The 20,897-nt window shown below is 41.7% G+C and overlaps 2 protein-coding genes across 9 annotated transcripts in view; both read left to right on the top strand.

Moving 5' to 3' along the window:
- LOC140359218 (dystrobrevin beta-like) overlaps positions 1-5,038 on the top strand; it is a 31,708-nt gene extending 26,670 nt beyond the window's left edge. For 3 of the 5 annotated variants that reach the window (XR_011926846.1, XR_011926844.1, XR_011926847.1), the window contains 3 exons: positions 856-1,069; positions 3,568-3,597; positions 3,704-5,038. Coding sequence is in view for 2 of the 5 variants with exons in the window: in XM_072444101.1 (XP_072300202.1) it covers positions 856-945; positions 1,022-1,069; positions 3,568-3,575 (146 nt within the window). In the remaining 3 variants the exon portion in view is untranslated. The remainder of the gene's footprint in view (positions 1-855; positions 1,070-3,567; positions 3,598-3,703) is intronic. The other 2 variants (XM_072444101.1, XM_072444093.1) reach the window with 1 other exon arrangement.
- A 3,272-nt stretch (positions 5,039-8,310) lies between these two features.
- LOC140358743 (DNA (cytosine-5)-methyltransferase 3A-like) overlaps positions 8,311-20,897 on the top strand; it is a 43,711-nt gene continuing 31,124 nt past the window's right edge. For all 4 annotated transcript variants that reach the window (XM_072443818.1, XM_072443812.1, XM_072443796.1 and 1 more), the window contains exons 1-2: positions 8,311-8,475; positions 14,788-14,986. In XM_072443818.1, the coding sequence (XP_072299919.1) occupies positions 14,918-14,986 (69 nt within the window). In that variant the 5' untranslated portion in view covers positions 8,311-8,475; positions 14,788-14,917. The remainder of the gene's footprint in view (positions 8,476-14,787; positions 14,987-20,897) is intronic.

Raw genomic sequence — 20,897 nt, 5'->3', positions numbered from 1 at the left:
AAATCTTGTTTGAGCCCATAATCCGACACTGATTTGATACTGCATTGTTTAAAAACGACCTCTAGATCATTTCCCTTCCATTCCACAGTTTATTGATGTGCCATTAGTGCCCTTAATGTGAAAACAAGGTCTGCAACGAACAATTATTTTAGTAGTTGACTAGTCAAACCATGATTTCCATTGTTCATAGAGACTTCTTATTGATTAAACGCATTCATTCATTCATTTTCCACCGCTTGTTCCTCGTCACAGGGTTAACACAGAGACAGAGACACAGACATTCACTCTCATTCATTCATTTTACTGTTTCCAATTTACCTCACACATCATGTCTTTGGACGGTGGGAGGAACCCGGAGAACCCTGAGACATGCAGACTCATTACCAACTAAATAAATGTTGAAATAGGGTGACTGAAGGCTTCTAGATAGAGAATATTTACAAATAATGTGTAATATTGATGAAAACCAGAAATAGTTTTGACATTTTACTGTTTTTTGCATGTGTTTTAGAGTCTTTTTAGTCCAAATAATGATTACGATTATTACAATACAACTACAATTATCCTTTTTGTAGCCGAATAATTATTAGAAAAGTATTTACCAGTTTTACCCTTTTACTTGGAACAGAGCTTTTAAGTATTTGTTTGGTCAAGAGCATAGACTGTGTACAGCTCACCGTAGAGAACGAAGAGACTTTGTATATTATGCACATATATTACACAACTTTATGACAAAGAAAAGTGTGTAATATTCCCTAGCCAAACCCCAGATGTGTCCCGGCGCAGATGAAATGCTGCCGTGAGCCTCCGCATTTGCCCGGGCGATAATACGATCGTCTTATCTCCTCTGCTCAGGCCCGAGGAGGAACTTGAGGAACGACCTTTTAGTCGCCGCCGACTCCATCACCAACACGGTGTCGTCGCTGGTCAAAGAGCTGCACTCTGGTATTGTACTTCCACACACGGCACGTCCGCACGGCGGGACCCACTGTAACGTCCCTCTTTATGTTTTCGCGTCCAGATGAAGGCCGAGAGGAAGAGGAGAGACTCATCAACGGGAAGGACAGAGGTACATGTATGTAGGCTTTGTTTTGACGCCACAAACTCTTAATTTGACAGCGTAATTAATGGTGATGATGATGATGGTCAGGGAGCCTCTGGCGAACTCTTGAACAACAACGTCTCTCCCAACGCCTCCCTTTAAAACACAAAGATGAAGTATTGTATCTGTGATTTATTTCAAACATCATTGCTGTTTACCAAAGACACTTCGCACAGCTCGTTGTGACTCTTTAAAAGGCTTTAAAATAACTCCGGGGTGCGCGCACTCTCGCAGGAAACGATAAAACGCCGCCTTTCCCTCGTTTTTTAAGTGCCTTCAGTCTGTGAGAGTTTTAACTGCTCCTTCACCTCGTCTGTTTAAAGAGAGCTTCATTAACAGACATCTCGTTATCTCTGCTTCATGAGGCGCGAGGATTTAACAAGAACACCGAAAATACGTCCTCTGCGTCTACCTAAGACTAATAAACTGTTAAATTAAAGTGCCTATGGCAGATAGGACCACTCATTGAACTAAAATGTAGTTTTAAGCAAACGCTTACAGGGTTCAGAATAAGCGGTATCGCATCGCAAAATGCAACGCAATTTCTCTCAAATGCGATGCATTCGTCATAAAAAAGTGTTTTTGTATCGCAGCTTTTGCGATACAAAAATGCGTGTTCAATTGTACAACCAAAGCGCCTAAAAGTACTGATCACTCGTCAATAGATCGTCAATAACGGCCTGACACATGTAGGACACTGTGTTGACATGACGAGTCCCGCTGCTGCTCAGAGCACGAGTCCGAAAGTGGGAGGAGCCACGTGCTGTAAAGTTAGCGTCAGATTCAGACTTCCGAGGTCAATAGCTCCTAAACGCAAAAGTCTTTGCAGATCATACACGGCCAAAATACTCATATTTACACTGCCAAGTGACACAACCTCGTTTTTAACAATCAGATGCGTATTTTGGGCGCAGCGAATTACACTGATCCGAATGTGCAGCCGAGACGAGTGCTTAGGGACTGTCATCAAATGTGCAGCCGGAGCTGAGACGAGAGTACTTAGGGACCGTCATCAAATAGCAAAGCGAAAAATGGAATGGAACGTCTAATAGAGCGGTACAATTTGAATAACACATAAAATACACCATGATGGACAACACAGCAACCTTTATTTTTCCATCAGAAGCTTAATACATATTTTTTGTGAGTGTAATAACGATTAATATGTAAAAGAGACTCCTGCAAATAGTCAGCTGATTGATGATGCTATGGAAGAAAATTGTAAATAAGGCCATATGATTTTGTGTTGATTAATTTGTTCAACAATTAATTTTATTTGCAAGTTTTCTGTTTTATTTAAAGAAAAAATGTTGAAAAAGTGTTTAAAAGTTAATTTGTAAAGAGTTTTTTTTTAAAATAGAATGTTTACAAATACATTTTAAATAAATAATCGTGTTATATCAATGGAAAATATTGATTGTTAGTCACTTTTGTGTTTTGCTATGCAATTATGAAATTGCTATACAAATTTCGAAAAATTAACGGATTGTTTAGCAGCACCGCTATACAAGTGAAAATCCTTCATCTGAGCCCTGGATTATAAAAATACTATCCCAGAATTGCAAATTTTTTTTGGTTTATAATTTCACTTCCTGTTTGTAATTGATGATGTCACACTAGATTACCCAGCATACACTGGGCAAAAACTCTTCTAATGTCACAATTATTTTTTATTTGACAAATGCAAATATATGGGAGCGACTTTTTTAAGTTGAATTAATGTTTAGATGGTCAAAAAAATGTTGGTTCTTTGTGTAAATTGAGTGTCACTAGTGTGATGTCACTTCCTGTCATTTTCGACAAATGTTTCTACGTTTTTAATTTATATGTACAACAGCAGTCAAAATTAGAAACTTGTAAAAACCTGTCATACGCACTTTAAATGTGTGAATGTTAACGGGGGGCAGCAGTCTGTTTCTGTTTTTGCAATGATTTAAATGTCAATGTATGTTTTATCAGAGGTGTGTAAGTAGTACTCCTCCTAACTTATACTCCAGAGCAGGGCTTTCAAAACTTGTGAGACTGGGAACTAAAAAAATAACCACACAACTGACTCTGGACTCCCACTGTGGAATGATGAAACTGATGCCGGTACCAATTTTTTTGTTTTGTTTGATTATTTTTAGTCGGAACAGTTTTATTCTCGGGGAGAACATGCAAACTCCACACAGATCGGCCAGGAGTCAAACCCAGGACACGTATATATCACAAATGAACATGAAAAACATGATAAATCAGGTTTAATACTGTTTATTTTAAGTTTTTAAATGTATTGTTAGATTTTGCCTAATTTATTCTAAAATAATCCAAAACAATATTTTAAAAATGTAAAGTATATTTTGACTTTGACTGCACTAGAGTCTGGTTTCTCAAAATACTGGGACAGGTTATACAGGGTGCTTGCAATTTTTTACAAAAAACATGTATATTTTCAACTTTTAACACAGTATCTTGTCGTTTTATAGCAGGTTAAATGGATCCTGGACAAAGAAAATGTAAGTAGTGTTGTATATAATCCATTTTAAAGTCTTTATTTGAATGGGAGTGCATGTTAATGGACAGACATGGTACTACATCAACGTAAACACACTTCTCTTGCAGACCGACTGACGCATCATCCAAAGACTTCTCCTGCTGTGGCCCGAAGTGGAGCTTTTCGGTGTCATCCGCTGGATATCGTGAGCTCCTCAGTCTGTGGCCAATCACGAGGCTGGACACAAACTGCCCGGACTGCGTCTCTACTGATGTCCAGCCGTGATTCAGCCCTCGTCTTGTCACTGTGGCTGTCTTTTGTTTAGTTTGAATCGTGAAGAATCTAAAAAGAACCTACTGATTTTTACTGTGCTTGTGGTGAACGTTTAAAGGGTCGAGTAAGTGAGAAGACTGTGTGAGGACATGGAGGGCATTAAGGACTAGAATGTTTAAACAAAGAGGAAATAATATGAAGAGAAGAGATTAATGAGTTGTATAATGTGTTCATTTTTGGCACTGTGTGCTTAGTATTTATTGCTTTTTTGATTTGTCGTTGATTTTGAGTGTGTTTTTGCATGTGGTCTGGCCCTGCTGAGACTATAAGCTTTTAAACGAGTGGTTTGGCTTTTTAACAGTGTTCAATGAGAAGCGAGAGTTTTAGTCGTTTAGTTGTCAATTGTTTATATAATAACAGACAAAATGATGCTCTTTATCAGGATCTTTTTCAACGTTATTGGTCCATAAGAACAGTGACAATAGTTGCCTCTCAGAACCATGTTAGAAGGTTAATCCTGTGCGAGGTGTAAAGGGAGACACAGGCCTGGTCTGGAGCTATAGGTGCTATAGTTTGAAGTAGCTCAGGTTTGTCCAGGCCTCTGTCGTCGCGCTGCAGTGGAAGAACAGGATTTGCCACTTTATCGCGTGGCTGTGTAGGAAATAACCAATAATACACAGTGGTAGTTTATTTTTAAAAATGCCAGCTTTTCGTTTTATTTTGACTGCAACTGTGTGGAGGGATTATCAACCGGTTTCATTGGAGATTCGTGTTTATCTTTGGTTTATTTATTTGTCATTTACCAGATTGGCTCATGCACTGTTTTTACAATCTGTCCCGAGTTCATAACATAATTGAGTTTAAAATACAAATCTCTCCTTTGACCAGTTGAGCATCTCCGCTTTATTTCACCGATTGCATACATGTAATGACTGAAGAGTTCGTTATGGATGACGCTGGTCTTATTGACGTGTACATTTTTGGAATAAGCTCTTGCGTTTGACTGAAGTTTCCTCTCCATTATCGAGCGTGCGTCTGGCGAATGTGAATGTGTTTTACGTTTGTGTGGCGTGAGTGACAGGAACGGCTGAAACTGTAAACACGATGAGCTTAGAACTCTGCCGGTGCCTCAAGAGTGTGGATCAAGAGTGTGGATCTGTGTCGTTTCAATAAATATTTAATACCTGCTGCACGGTGTCGAGACCTTTTTTATTTTCACTGTGCAAAAAACGATCACACCACGAGTTAAAGCTGTATTAGAGATCACACATGGTTTAGTTACGCTGCCGTAATTGAGCGTAAAGGCTTTTGTTTGTTCATTTTTAAGATGAAAACATGTCACGGTAATGATAGCAATGGAAAAGGCTTTATTATAACTTAAAAACGAACGAGTATTTAAAAAGAAGACGTGACTAAATGCTGAAATGTGTATTTATTACTGACTTAAGTAATCGGTAAGTAAAGAGACAGTTAATGGGTATAGAAAATGCTTCAGCCGTTGACCCTTCGCTCACACTACACATGGAGGGGCTGTTTCTGTAGTCGCAGCTGCCCCGGGGCGGACTGACGGAAACACGGCTGTCGTTCTCAGCACTTTGGCACCGGAAACACTTTGTCAAATTCACTTTAAGCAATGTAAAAACCTCATTTACCTCATCCTACAAAGACCAGCTTTATGTTTTTTTGTTTGACAATAGTAATAATCAGTATATAATAAAGTTATTCGTCGTCATGGCAAAATGTATTCATAAAAGCAATGAAACCCCTGGTCTCAATATTCCAGAAAGAACGTCAATGTTACAAACAATTCAAAAGTCAAATTGCCCAAAAGTTCTAGAAACGTTGCAAGAAATAAACTGAAATCCACAAAAAAAAGAAACTGAAATCCACAACAAAAAAGAAACTGAAACCCACAACACCTGGCTGGTATTAAGTCTTTGTGTAGAGAGAAAAAGCAAAACTTTTGAATTTCCATGATTGAAATGTCCGTTAATTCGCTTTTCTTCTACAAAGGATAGAAAAATGTACAATTTTAGACTTAAACTTGTCTTTGAGCTATAGATGAAGTATAATTTGTGGTAAAGTGTGTGATATGTAAATAAAATGAAAAACGATTGTGGACTCAACATTTTTTGTCACAATTTCTCCAATAAAACCTAGATCAAGATTTTGCCCTCATCAAAAATGTTGGATGTCTTTCATAATCTCCTATTAAATAAACAAGTGCAGTAAAATACAAATGTGTTCAGGCTCTGATATGACTCACATGTGTTTTAATTTGTCAATGTTTTATTTGTCTATGTTTTTTTTTACACGTTAGCTCCATTCTGGGACTTAGAGCGTTTTTTGTTTACAAACTCTTAAAAGCTCTATTGTTAGTCGAACAGTTTCCATCAACAGCACCAATGCATTTGAAGAGCTCCACAGTCACTACCTTTAAGCTGCGGCTGATTTAGTGTCCTCATTAGTATGGATGAGCAGTTTCCCCTGTTCCCATGAGGCCGAGTGGAGGTCGTGACCTTGTGCGATGAGTGTGACTGAGACAGAGGCTGCAGTGATGGGGCCGGTCAGTCGGACCTGCGAGAAGATTGTGGACTCCAACCCAAGCCATTGATGATGTCCATGGCCTTAATGACTGCAATAAATAACCACTTTGTCCATAAATAGAGCAGCAATGACCCGTTCACTTTCTCCTCCTCTGGGTCAAATGCAGCGTAAACCTCATGTGAAGAGAACACTTAAATATTGTAAAGCGAGACAGTTGTTTTTGAGGTTTTTATGTATTTTGTGTTCAACCAACACCAAAAAAACAACAACTTTGTGACAGTTTTCTACAAACAGCAATACAATTACCTGCTTCATTTTGTTGATGTAGAGGACAAAAAAAAACATACAGAGGAGATCTTATTCATTTTTAGTCAAATAGATATACCGTATTTTCAGGACTATAAGTCGCACCAGCCAAAAAATGCATAATAGAGAAGAAAAAAACATATATAAATTGCACTGGAGTATGAAATGCGGTTGCAAGTGTGAAATAATAGTATCACATACAAGTCGCTCCGGAGTATAGTATAAAAGTATAAATAAGTAGTAAGTCACACCCAGGTCAGAACTGAAAAAAGAATATGGGTAACTTAAAATCCAAATGAACATCTTATTTTTGGAGTTAAAACTTGAATAAATCAGGCTTTGAATTAGATATCAACAAATCCTTCAGTAACAGACAAAAGACTAAAGTAGATTGTAAAGTTTAGCATGCGTGGTGCTACTTTTAGAGCTGATCTTGATGTATTTTGAGGAAACTGAATTGTGGAAGTTACAATATCCCAACAATGAAAAAACCTTCAGGTGCAGATTGAACAATGTTGGTGAAAAAAATTGGATGTAGAGAGAACAATTACCATCATGTATAGTGAGAATTCCTGGGACATAAAGATAACTGAGTGCCCCTCGACGTGGACTTTGGACAGGACATAATCTCACATGTTGCATCATTGACATTCATGTTCAAATAAACGTAGATAGTGGAGGTTTTCACTGCAACATGGAAACATGGCCGTGCAGCAGTTAAAAAACATGTCTAAACCTGCTCTCAACTGCTCCCACGTCAACATGTCACCCATTCATGCGTTAATCCTGCTGGTGATTTGTGCTTCACTTAATAAACTGTGCGAGATTTAAGACATAATGCAAGTATTGTTCAATTTGATACGTTATTGGCAGCAGCAGGAGTGAAAAGTGGTTAAACGATGTATTGAAGTATGAGTTTTACATGAAGAACTCATTGAACTATCCTCCACGAGCCACGTGTTGCATTGTTACTACTTTTACTGTTAGGATGAGTAGGCCTCCACTGAATACTCACAGATGTACATACTTTTACTTTTTACTCACACAAAATGATCAAATATAAACTAGTAAACATGTGTTACATGGACAAAGCCTCTGAGACACAAACAGAGAGCTCCTTTATCTGATGCAGCCCATGGTGTAGATTAAGCATCACCTTGAGTGATGCAAAATTAATACTATAATGCAATATGTGAATGGGCCCCACGTTATTTTGTACTGAGAAAGTTTGGCCCCGTGGTCAAAAAATTTAAGAACGCCTGCTGACCGAGATGAGACTGACCTTGAGAACTTAAGCACTCGAGACTGAATCTGGCCTGATGGACTTCATGTTGAGACATTTTTAATAGTCTAGGCCTCAGCAGATTTAAACCACAGCGTTCATAAGCCATAACCTGATGAATACCAAGGTCAAAAAATAAATAAACCCAGCTTAACCAGATCAGTGACTGTGACGTAGGCGTGTGGTTTGTGTGGTGTTTGTACAGTTATGGTTTGATGTCTTGATGTCTCTCAGTAGGATCTGCAGTAGGAGTCTAAACTACCAGGCTCACATCCTTCACCATGAGCTAAAGTTGCAGAGAAACTTGACATTGTGTGACTGGCGCCTTTAGGACCCTGCGGAGCTGCGTTGGTGCTGCTGCCTCTGCGGCTCGTGCGGGCTCGTGAGGCAGCGCAGGCCGCTCAGAGAGAGAGCGCGCGCGAGCAGCGGCGGAGGACGGAGCAGAGGAGCGCGAGGAGGTGGAGGAGAGCGAGCACGAGGGACGGACACACGGTAAGCTCACTATTCCCCGCTCTGCACTCGAGTCCTCCGGTGTCGTTACCGCGACTCCCGCCGCGCTCCAGCTGCAGACAGTCGGCAGCGCGCGAGAGGGGCGGGCGCGCGCCTCCCGGGGTTAACGGGTGCACTCGGTGTGAAGCGCGCCACAGACTCTTGTTTTTACCGGAGTCAGCCGCGCTTATGGCGGATACGTGTCCACACACGTGTGTCACGACCGCGGCTCGAGCCTACGACCGACTAAAGCCCGTTTCGAGCGTGTGCTGTAAAGGCCGCGTAAGGTCGCTCATCTTATTTACTGTCACAGAAGTGTCCGTGAAGGCAGCACCGACCCACGGTACCGGGGGCTACACAATAAAACACTGGATCTCCTGCAGGAACAGACTCTTAACTGCCCTTCTCTTGTCTGTGAGTTTAACATGGCATTTAAAAGGACTTGAATGTCTTGTAATGACTCTGTTATTCAGCATCTACTGCCAGAAGTCACCTCAGGACTCCTGTGTTCTACACACTCCCGTGTTCTACACTCTCCTGTGTTCTACACACTCCTGTGTTCTACACTCTCCCGTGTTCTACACACTCCCGTGTTCTACTACACTCTCCCGTGTTCTACACTCTCCCGTGTTCTACACTGTGTTCTACACACTCCTGTGTTCTACACACTCCCGTGTTCTACACACTCCCGTGTTCTACTACACTCTCCCGTGTTCTACACTGTGTTCTACACACTACTGTGTTCTACACACTCCCGTGTTCTACACACTCCCGTGTTCTACACACTCCCGTGTTCTACACACTCCTGTGTTCTACACACTCCCGTGTTCTACACTGTGTTCTACACACTCCTGTGTTCTACACACTCCCGTGTTCTACTACACTCTCCCGTGTTCTACACTGTGTTCTACACACTACTGTGTTCTACACACTCCCGTGTTCTACACACTCCCGTGTTCTACACACTCCCGTGTTCTACACACTCCCGTGTTCTACACACTCCCGTGTTCTAAACTGTGTTCTACACACTCCCGTGTTCTACACACTCCCGTGTTCTACACACTCCCGTGTTCTACTACACTCTCCCGTGTTCTACACTCTCCCGTGTTCTACACTGTTCTACACACTCCTGTGTTCTACACACTCCCGTGTTCTACACACTCCCGTGTTCTACACACTCCTGTGTTCTACACACTCCTGTGTTCTACACACTCCCGTGTTCTAAACTGTGTTCTACACACTCCCGTGTTCTACACACTCCCGTGTTCTACACACTCCCGTGTTCTACACACTCCCGTGTTCTACTACACTCTCCCGTGTTCTACACTCTCCCGTGTTCTACACTCTCCCGTGTTCTACACTGTGTTCTACACTCTCCTGTGTTCTACACACTCCCGTGTTCTACACACTCCCGTGTTCTACACACTCCCGTGTTCTACACACTCCCGTGTTCTACACTCTCCTGTGTTCTACACACTCCTGTGTTCTACACTCCCGTGTTCTACACACTCCTGTGTTCTACACACTCCCGTGTTCTACACTCCCGTGTTCTACACTGTGTTCTACACACTCCCGTGTTCTACACACTCCCGTGTTCAACACACTCCCGTGTTCTACACACTCCCGTGTTCTACACACTCCCGTGTTCTACACTGTGTTCTACACACTCCTGTGTTCTACACACTCCCGTGTTCTACACACTCCCGTGTTCTACACTGTGTTCTACACACTCCTGTGTTCTACACACTCCCGTGTTCTACACTCTCCCGTGTTCTACACTGTGTTCTACACTCTCCTGTGTTCTACACACTCCCGTGTTCTACACTCTCCTGTGTTCTACACTCTCCTGTGTTCTACACACTCCCGTGTTCTACACACTCCCTTGTTCTACACACTCCTGTGTTCTACACACTCCCGTGTTCTACACACTCCCGTGTTCTACACACTCCCGTGTTCTACACTCTCCTGTGTTCTACACACTCCTGTGTTCTACACTGTGTTCTACACACTCCTGTGTTCTACACACTCCCGTGTTCTACACACTCCCGTGTTCTACACACTCCCGTGTTCTACACACTCCCGTGTTCTACACACTCCTGTGTTCTACACTCTCCTGTGTTCTACACACTCCCGTGTTCTACACACTCCCGTGTTCTAAACTGTGTTCTACACACTCCCGTGTTCTACACACTCCCGTGTTCTACACACTCCTGTGTTCTACACACTCCCGTGTTCTACACACTCCCGTGTTCTAAACTGTGTTCTACACACTCCCGTGTTCAACACACTCCCGTGTTCTACACACTCCCGTGTTCTAAACTGTGTTCTAAACACTCTGCTGAAGGGCTTCACATTAGTCTCACTGCTGCTCAATGGTCCAGGTTGTTATGACTGTGGTAAAAGTTGTATTTAATCTCTTACAGTTTATACCGAGGATCCCTTCCCTTGGGATATAACTGTAACAGATTAAATAAATACCAGATACAAACCTTAACTTACCTTTTGTACAAAATTGCCAGCCTTAAATGTGTGGAACCTCATCAGGCGCTTGTCATCAGACTTTCTAATAAAGACATTTACAATTAGATTTCTTATATTATTGTCCTTATGATTCATTAGCGTCTTATGTGCAGAGTCTCATGTCCTGTAGTCTTTTCTCTGGATGCTTTCATGATACGTTTAAAAAAGGGGAAAAAATAGAAAAGGCCAGTGTATTCTTTGTGCTGACTCCAAGCCTGGATAAACGACGTGTCCAGGGAAAGCATCTCATGTAAAACCCCTTTGACAATAGCCTTTAATTTATTTTTTTCCCTCCAGTGCTCAAATAGCTCCAGGTTCCACCAACACACCACTCGTGCTCGAATAATGCAATTTACATATTTTGGGCTATGCTTTTATTCTGAAATCCCCTCCCCAGCTTCTTCCTTCGCCCGTCTCTAACTCGCCGCACTCTCAGACGCACCTCTGGAGGGTTCTGCCGTGTCCCTCCCACCCACAGGCTCCTGCACGGCACTCAGCCCGGATCCTGCTCCAGTTTAAAACACCCGAGGAGCCGGGCGCAGTAGTAGATCCACCAAAGCGACGGGAGGGGCCAAATGGATCCCAGTAACGTCGCGCTTAATCTCGGGGAGGCCAAAAAGAGGCAGGAGGAGTGTGTAGCAGGTTTTTTGGTTCTGAATTCCCTCCCTTGCCGCTAACCTTGGCCGGCTGCCTGTTACAGTAGGTGAGGTAACGGCACCGCTTTCGAGAAAAAAATTGTCAAAGAACCGCCTAAAAATCGACTGTAGAACTCTTGCAAGGCACTGGTCCTGAGTCGCAATAGCAAACGCACGATGCGGGAACGAGAATGAGAAACAGTTTAGGGTTAAATCCTCACATATAATGGTAAAATCGGTATACTGACGTGTTGTTCTTTTAGTGAGTGAAGGTAGATAGTGTCAGAAGTTTGTCATTACAGACCGCACGTGGGTCCGTGGTCTGTATTTCCTTGTTTTTGGTCCACTGAAAATCCTATGCAAATGTGCCTAAGCATGGACACAAAGCTGTAGGAAAACATTATAACTTTGCTTTGACAAATGCGAGTCCGGAGGCAGTGTTTGAACGCCTTTTGGTTTGTATTTTACGCCGAGATCAGGGTTGAAGAGGTCCTGAGATCCAGAATAAACGCGCCCACAAGAAGCGTGAGCCTGGTCCCCTCTGCCGCGAAGAAAACCGTCCAATCAGATGCGTTTGATCATCCGCCATTCGTCATTTAACTCAAACTTCTCTCACCTCAGACCTTAAAAACGTCTTATGGCTCATTGAGTCTGCAGAAATCCACAATGTATTTCACGATGTCTCCCGTCTTTTCCCCCGTAAGCAGCCATGTTTGTTTGTTTTGATACCGTGTGACCATGTGAGTCCCTGATTGGCTCATCCACGTCCGCCTGAACTCACCGGTGACCAGACGAACACCAAACTGTATTTAAACACGGAGACGTACCGTTCCAGGCCACATTTTTGCTTCGCCTCGATGCGCTTTTTCAAGAATGTTTCCGTCAATGGAAAAGTACATCCTCAAAGTCATTGGCAGTAGACGTTATTGAGCCGTAATTGATTAAAGAAAACGTTGATCGACTAAAGACAATCCCCACACGTCGATTAAAAGAGTGTGCTGAGTGGCAGAAGCACTCTCCATACGTTTACAGAGCACGGGCTGTTGTCCTTCAGTCGCTCGATCGCTCGACGGTGTCTTCTTAATTGACCAAACGTGTCATTGGGCGACTAATTAATCAGGATCATAAGGGTACGTGTGCAACGGCGGGAAGGAGAATAGCTGGAGTTTAATTTGCCTTCTCAACGTCTTTTGTACTGTTCAATTCAGTTGTTTTTAATGTTCCTTTGATGCTTTGTGCCGTGTCCTTGGGTGTTTTGAAAGGCACTTGCAAAACAAATGTATTCTAGTAGCGTATATTTCACTTGATACGGTCTCTGAGTGCATAGTTATTTTTAGCGCGATAGTTTTGAGGAGCTTTTATCACCGTTTTTGCACGTCTTGAATCCTCATAATCCTAATAAATCAATTAGTTAGACAAAGAGACGCCATCTTCCTGTCCCGTCTGCGCCTGTCCCATCTGCGCCTGTCCCGTCTGCGCCTGTCCTGTCCGCGCCTGTCCCGTCCGCGCCTGCCCTGTCCCGTCCGCGATCACCCACAGTCAGTTGAAGTCAGTTGAAGTCACGCACCTGTCATAGCGGCTCGGGCCCCGGGGCCGGAGCAGGTGTGGTGCAGCGGGAGCAGACACGAAGGAGGTGCAGGCACAAAATGTCAGCCCGACGCCAGAGTTTGAACCCGCGACTAGAAAGGTGTAGCTGGACACTGAGTTGACGTGGTTACGTCTCAGCGTTTTCAATTGGGCTTATACTCCACGTTTGTTTGTGTTTTATTTATTTTAGTAAACAAAATGCATAAAACACCAAATGTGATGGAAAGAGTGAGCAAACAAATAAACAGAACACAAAGAAACCATCACTTAGTTCAAAGTCTGTCAAATGAGTCCAAAAGTGGTTTTATTTATTATTATTATTATTATTATTATTATTAGTAGTATTTATTCATTTTTTCGACTGTCTGTTATGTCGGTCCAGTCCTTGATCGTTGGTTCAGTTTGTGTCATCTATTTCTTAGCTATTCAAATATTGTGTCCATCAAAGTATCAAATATCAGATAATACTTGATACTTGAACTCAATACGGATTCCGTGACAATATATCGCCATATTGATATTTTGAACACAACCCTAATAAATACTGTGCTATTGTTGCATCCCTCATTTAAAGGTGGTATGGACGATTTTTTTCAGCAATTTTTTTATCATATTTCCTCGTGGCGTGGATAAATCATTTGTCCTGCCACATATCAATCATAAAACGCACCTACCGCTCACCTGAAGCCGCGTCAGGCTCGTCCTCACGTTTCCGCGTGCCTAAGCGCATGGATCTATCATAATATAGTTCCCTCAGTGTACGGGGCAAAATGAAGACGGAGAAAGACAGTTCGAGCTGACGCAGAAGTGGACAGAAATCTACGGGAGACGAGCGATGCGATGCGCTTCATTGTGCTAATAAACAAACGCACGTGTGTGTTGTGTCAGTCCACACGGGGGAGTGCGCATGCGCACTTCCGCCTGCGTTCTCAAATCGCTGAAAAATCGTCCATACCGCCTTTAAGGTGCAGCTACTTAAAAGTAAAGAAACAAACTTCCATAAACGTCTTCAAGTTCAGAGTTTTGAACGCTATTTTTTCACGCCAAGTTTTGATTTTTACGGAATATCACGCACAAAACATTTTACTACACAAGTATTATACGATTTATAAACAAGACCCAACATAGTGCATCTTTGAATACTCATGTGATGTCTCACGCTCCTCGAACTTGTTTGACTTTTCCTTGTCTTGATTCAAACTTGACAAATTTCAAACTTAGTATCAAATTGAATCCCATCTTGTGTCGTTGTTGGTTTTCTGTGACTTTCAAATGTTGGGAAGAAGTCTGCAACAAAGAAACAGAGGACGCAAACTGCACCAACAATCCAGAACCATCACAACATGACACAATGACATTTGGATTTAATTTGAAATGAATAAATAGGACTTATATTCGCTTATATTCACTGAACATGATGTGACATAAAGTGTTCTATGTTTAGGATAATAAACAGATATAAACTTCTTATTTTCCTGTTGTGTTCGATGCCTGCTGTGTTCTATGTTTAGGATGATAAACTGATATAAACTCCTTGTTTACCTGCTGTGTTCCATGGCTGCTGTGTTCACAGGAGCGAGGGGGAGGACTGACGGACCGACGCTGAATGAGGCTGCACCTGTTGTCTCCGAGGGATTTTCCCATGTTTTGATTTTTATATTTTTTACTTTATAAACTTTTTGTTGGGGACCTGTGTTGTTGCCATGCCGTCCAACAGCCCCGCCGCCACCGACTCGCCCCAAACGCCAGAGAACGACGCCTCCAATCAAGCGGTAAGACGCTCTCTCTGCCAAGGACATATTAGTGACTGTAAAAAATGGGTGCTTTTTGAACATATTTGACAAATTAGCTCAGATCACACAGAGCTTCTAGAGTAACAGCAGAATGCAGAGGGAAAATAAGTAATATTATGGTTCTAAAACCGAAGTGTCAAATGTTGGTTGTGGATTTTAATAGCATTTTTTTTAAATGGATGTTTTCAATGATCCTCGTACATTCAAGAGCTGGCTCTCATTGTTTTAGACTCATGAAGTACTTTGACATGTTTATTACACCAGATGCCCCTTCTGATTATATACAGTCTATACTTCTGATTAGAGCTGGGTTGAAAACATTAACCCCCGGATCAAATCGAAATCGGATCGAATCGGAAATCAGATCGAAATCGGATCGAAATCGGATGGAATCTGAGAAAATCGAAAAAAATCAATTTTGAAACGTAAAAATCGGAATCAAAACGATTCTTGAAATTTGAATCGAAACCCAGCTCTACTTCTGATGGAAATGTGTTCTTTTTGTAGCTTGTTTGTCCAAGTACGATTCCTTCTCTGGCGGCAACTAATGATTATTTTAGGAGTCGACAAGTCAGCAATTATTTGTGTTGTACATTATTTAGATACATTTGAACCAAATGAATGTTGAATTATGATGGCTGAATGCTTCTAGATAGTAAAAGTACTGATAAAATGTATTGCTGATGAAAATCAGAACTTGCATATTCTACTTTGCCATTTTGATGTAATTCCAGTTTTTTGCCTTAAAACGTCATCATGTGTTTTAGTCTGTAGTTCAAAATCAAATCAAATCCAATTATTTAAAGGCGGTATGGACGATTTTTCGGCGATTTGAGAACGCAGGTGGAAGTGCGCATGCGCACTCCCCCGTGCGGACCGATACAACACACACGTGCGTTTGTTTATTAGCGCAACGGAGAGCATCGCATCGCTCGTCTCCCGTAGATTTCTGTCCACTTCTGCGTCAGATCGAACTGTCTTTCTCCATCTTCATTTTGCCCCGTACACTGAGGGAACTATATTATGATAGATCCATGCGCTTAGGCACGCGGAAACGTGGGGACGAGCCTGACGCGGCTGCAGGTGAGCGATAGGTGCGTTTTATGATTGATACGTGACAGGACAAATGATTTATCCACGCCACGAGGAAATATGATAAAAAAATTTGCTGAAAAAATCGCCCATACCACCTTTAAGAGTTGACTAGTCACAATTATTCTGATTAATCTTTGCAGCTATAATTCCCACTACAGTCCTTTTCCTCGTAGTGATAAATACTGACTTTTAATACACAGATAGGTCTTAAAGTGTTATGCTAATATTAAACACGTTAAACACTCCTGAATTCCTCCAAGCTGCAGGCCCAGGTGAGTCTATAAAGTGTTTTTTTTCTACCAAAATAAAACCAGGCTGATTTACACATGCCAAAAAACAGTTTGTTTCATTGGCTCCCCTCGAGCCCAGCATTCGACTCGTAAATCTGTGAAGGTTGATGTTCTTTTCTATGGAGCTGCTTCTATATAAAGACACGTCTTAGTCGCCTACTTCCACATTCACAACCTGGCAACACGCCAACACATATAAAGTTTTCCTTCCAGGCTTAAACTTCCACAGACAGGAGCTCAAAGACTGGAGATAAGCCTGGAGAAAAGTGGTGGTTGAAGGACAAAGAGGAGATTCTGAAACAATATAAACTTTTTGGGCTGAATCTCACCTGTTTGTGCCAACTTAAGCCCCAAATAAGGGTTCATGTCAGGAACAACTCATGTATTTACTCACGTACGTCCGTAACAAACCTCCGCTTGGCCTGAAAGTATTCGTATTAGACTTTTTGTTCCTTGGTTCGGCCATTTTGCTTCAGATTAGGCACGCGCCCATCACCTTCACGTCCGTCCCTCTGCTGCCTGTAGCTGACCTTGCTTTTGTTTTTTATTGAGTACATCATCTGAATTGGACTAAGCCATTTGTATCTGGCTGCAGAGGTTTCCCCTGGCCTCCTTTTATGATGCATCGCCACGGTTACACAGCCAGCCGCAGCACGATGTTGCCCTGCCTTTGTCAAACTGTCATCGAGATCCATCTGACCGACTGTATTTTAGCATAAGAGATGGATGGTATAATCTCCACCCGAGCATCGTCTTTGGAGGAATTATTGCAGATGATAAAAGTGAAAAAAAGACTTCCTGTCTGTTTAGAAACGTATGGCGTCCAGCTTCCTGTTTTAGGCGAAAATTTAAGCAACTTTCAACCCAAAAGACAGAAGAATCTTGCGTTTTTAATTGTTTAATTGTCATTTGTGCTAATTTAAGGACAAAAGATACATATATGTCTAGATTTGTGCACTCTAAAAGGCAGATGGATCAGAAAAGAGGGACCACCATGGTTATTTTGTGGTTGTGACTGGATGTTCCTGGCAGACTGGACAGGTAATGGCGAGGCAAAGCAGAGGGCGAACAGGAGCAGGAGCAGAGAAGATGTAGCTCAAATAAAGAGGACACGGCTCCTGGTAGGCTTCTGCTGCTGCTGCTGCTTCTGCTGTTGCTGCTGCTGCTCAACGCCCGGTCTGCAGTCTGGTCTCTTAGCAACTGCCGTGTCCTAAAATAACCCCCCGACCGAAATAGATCAGAGACGTATGGACGCACAATAACAGGATCCATGCTAAAGTTTAAACCTGTGTGCCCTCTGTGCCCACTGCCAGGCCTGGCTAACACACAAAACGAAACATACACAGGCAAAATTATAAGAAATAACTGCTAAAAAAACACTATTACTTATACTATTCTATAAAAATAATCATTGTCATGGTTTAATAACCCTTATTTGGACAATACAGACTCTAAAACATGTAAAAAGTCCTTTTGTAAGACAGAGCAAATCTTAAATTTGAAGATATCAATTTGAAACTTCTGTAGATTACTCACACAAATGTAGGTTTTTCATCATGTCATGTTTTTGTATAGAAATAAGGAACTTTATGTGTTGAAACCAATTTGTCACATATTTGAGACATTTACTGTAAATCCAGGGCTAAATTTCTTTGGTGATTTTGTTGACTTGATTTCTTATTTACCGTCATTTTTTAAGTAAACAAGACTGAAAATCAGGCAGAATGATACGTCAACAGATCCTTCTGTGCGTCCTGTCCAAGACTAAAGTTTGGTGTGTGTAGGAACTACTTGAGGAGCTGATCTTCCCTGATGTCCCTGAAAAACCTGGATGTAAGATGTCAGTGGATTCAATGACATAATTAAAAAATATTGGACAATTTTATATTTTTCACATGAAAGCCTGTTTGTTAAGAGAACAAACTGACCAAAAAAGAGTTCTCGCCTTAAACCAAAATGTCAAAAAAGAAATAAACTATTTCACATTTTCATCAAACATTTTTCAAAATGTTTTATTGTAAATGTTTTCTATCAAGAAGCCCCCAATCATCATATTTTATCCTTTAATTGGTTAAAAATATATTTTAAAAGTCTCAATATACAATTGAAATAATTATTTGACTACTAAAATAATCATCAGTTGCAGCCCTAGTTAATATTACTTGATATAGATAGATATTACTAATATTATAGATAATCAGACTGATGAAGTGTATGCTGCTTAATGCTGCTGCATTATGTGTCTTTCACGCATTTGTTTTAAAATAATTTCAGGTTGTGCTTAAGTCCTAGTGTTATAGGATACAGACAGTTGGATACAGACAGTGGATACAGACTGTTGGATACAGACTGTCGGATACAGACAGTCGGATACAGACAGTGGATACAGACTGTCGGATACAGACAGTCGGATACAGACAGTCGGATACAGACTGTCGGATACAGACTGTCGGATACAGACTGTCGGATACAGACTGTCGGATACAGACTGTCGGATACAGACTGTCGGATACAGACTGTCGGATACAGACTGTCGGATACAGACTGTCGGATACAGACAGTTGGATACAGACTGTCGGATACAGACTGTTGGATACAGACTGTTGGATACAGACAGTGGATACAGACTGTTGGATACAGACTGTTGGATACAGACTGTTGGATACAGACTGTTGGATACAGACTGTTGGATACAGACTGTTGGATACAGACTGTTGGATACAGACTAGTGGATACAGACAGTGGATACAGACAGTTGGATACAGACTGTGGATACAGACTGTTGGATACAGACAGTGGATACAGACAGTGGATACAGACAGTGGATACAGACTGTTGGATACAGACAGTTGGATACAGACTGTGGATACAGACTGTTGGATACAGACAGTGGATACAGACAGTTGGATACAGACTGTGGATACAGACTGTTGGATACAGACTGTTGGATACAGACTGTTGGATACAGACAGTGGATACAGACTGTTGGATACAGACTGTTGGATACAGACTGTTGGATACAGACTGTTGGATACAGACTGTTGGATACAGACTGTTGGATACAGACAGTGGATACAGACAGTGGATACAGACAGTTGGATACAGACTGTGGATACAGACTGTTGGATACAGACTGTGGATACAGACAGTGGATACAGACAGTGGATACAGACTGTTGGATACAGACAGTTGGATACAGACTGTGGATACAGACTGTTGGATACAGACAGTGGATACAGACAGTGGATACAGACAGTGGATACAGACTGTTGGATACAGACAGTTGGATACAGACTGTGGATACAGACTGTTGGATACAGACAGTGGATACAGACAGTTGGATACAGACTGTGGATACAGACTGTTGGATACAGACAGTGGATACAGACAGTGGATACAGACAGTGGATACAGACAGTGGATACAGACTGTTGGATACAGACAGTTGGATACAGACTGTGGATACAGACTGTTGGATACAGACAGTAGATACAGACTGTTGGATACAGACAGTAGATACAGGACTGGCTCATGTTGTCGTTGCTGTCACTGTTTGTTCCCTCTAAGATCAGTCCAACAGTCGCTTCACCTCAGTTTACCTCTGCGACTCGGCGTTACACGAGCACAAGTGGGTCTTCAGGGATTTGCCATCTTTTATTTTTCTGCAGCAGCACCAGTCGGGCAGCGGAGACAGTTGCTAAGCAGTTTTTGCACCTTAGCAACCACATGTGTGTCACGGCGTCACCAGGTCCAGCGGGAGAACATTAGACTGGCATTAGTGAAGAGATAATGGTGCCACAGTGGAACAGTAATACATCCTAGACCAGAGCTACTAGTCAGTGTAGCTGCACAAAAAACACACAGCTCAAACTGGTGGCCCTCTGGTTAGTGGGTGAACTGTTTTCTCTCTGAGCATTGTTCCGCATATGTTAAGACGAGGCGAGGTGAATAGAAAGACATCTTGGATTTAAAGAAGACCAATTTTAAACTTCTACTACTGTTTTTCATTGTGTCATGTTGTATGGAAATAAATCTTGCTTTTGTTAACATAAAGAAAAACCTAATTTATTGGATACAAATTTTAACTCCCATTAACAAATCCTTCAGTATGATTCGACAAAATCTTGTTTTGTGCTAGATTTGAGCGTCTGTTGTATTGTTTGTTGTAAGTACGACTTCAACAAGAGAAAAATGCATTTAAATCTATTGACGCAAGTTGAGTTGAATTAAATAATAAAACCTCTTTAAGGTGCTGATTAGATCATTTGTTATTTCCACTGAAAGCGTTTGTTGTGAGAGCAAGCAGACCAAACCAGAAAATATATATATATATATATATATTTATTTTAGTTTTTCCTGAAGTGTCAAGCTGTAAAAAGTAATCTGATTTATTTGCTAACAACCAAACTGTGTAAATGAAATAGTAAGAGTAAATCGTAAGAGGGACTAAACATGAGGAGAACATGCAAACTCTGTACAGATGAGCCCTCCCTGAACCAGGACTGT

This window comes from Eucyclogobius newberryi, unplaced genomic scaffold, assembly GCF_026437365.1.
Source record: "Eucyclogobius newberryi isolate DKJ021-1_F unplaced genomic scaffold, fEucNew1.0.hap1 SCAF_1, whole genome shotgun sequence".
NCBI lineage: Eukaryota > Metazoa > Chordata > Actinopteri > Gobiiformes > Gobiidae > Eucyclogobius > Eucyclogobius newberryi.
The sequence above is the reverse complement of the archived record's forward strand: the minus strand, read 5'-3'. Positions and strand labels throughout refer to the sequence as shown.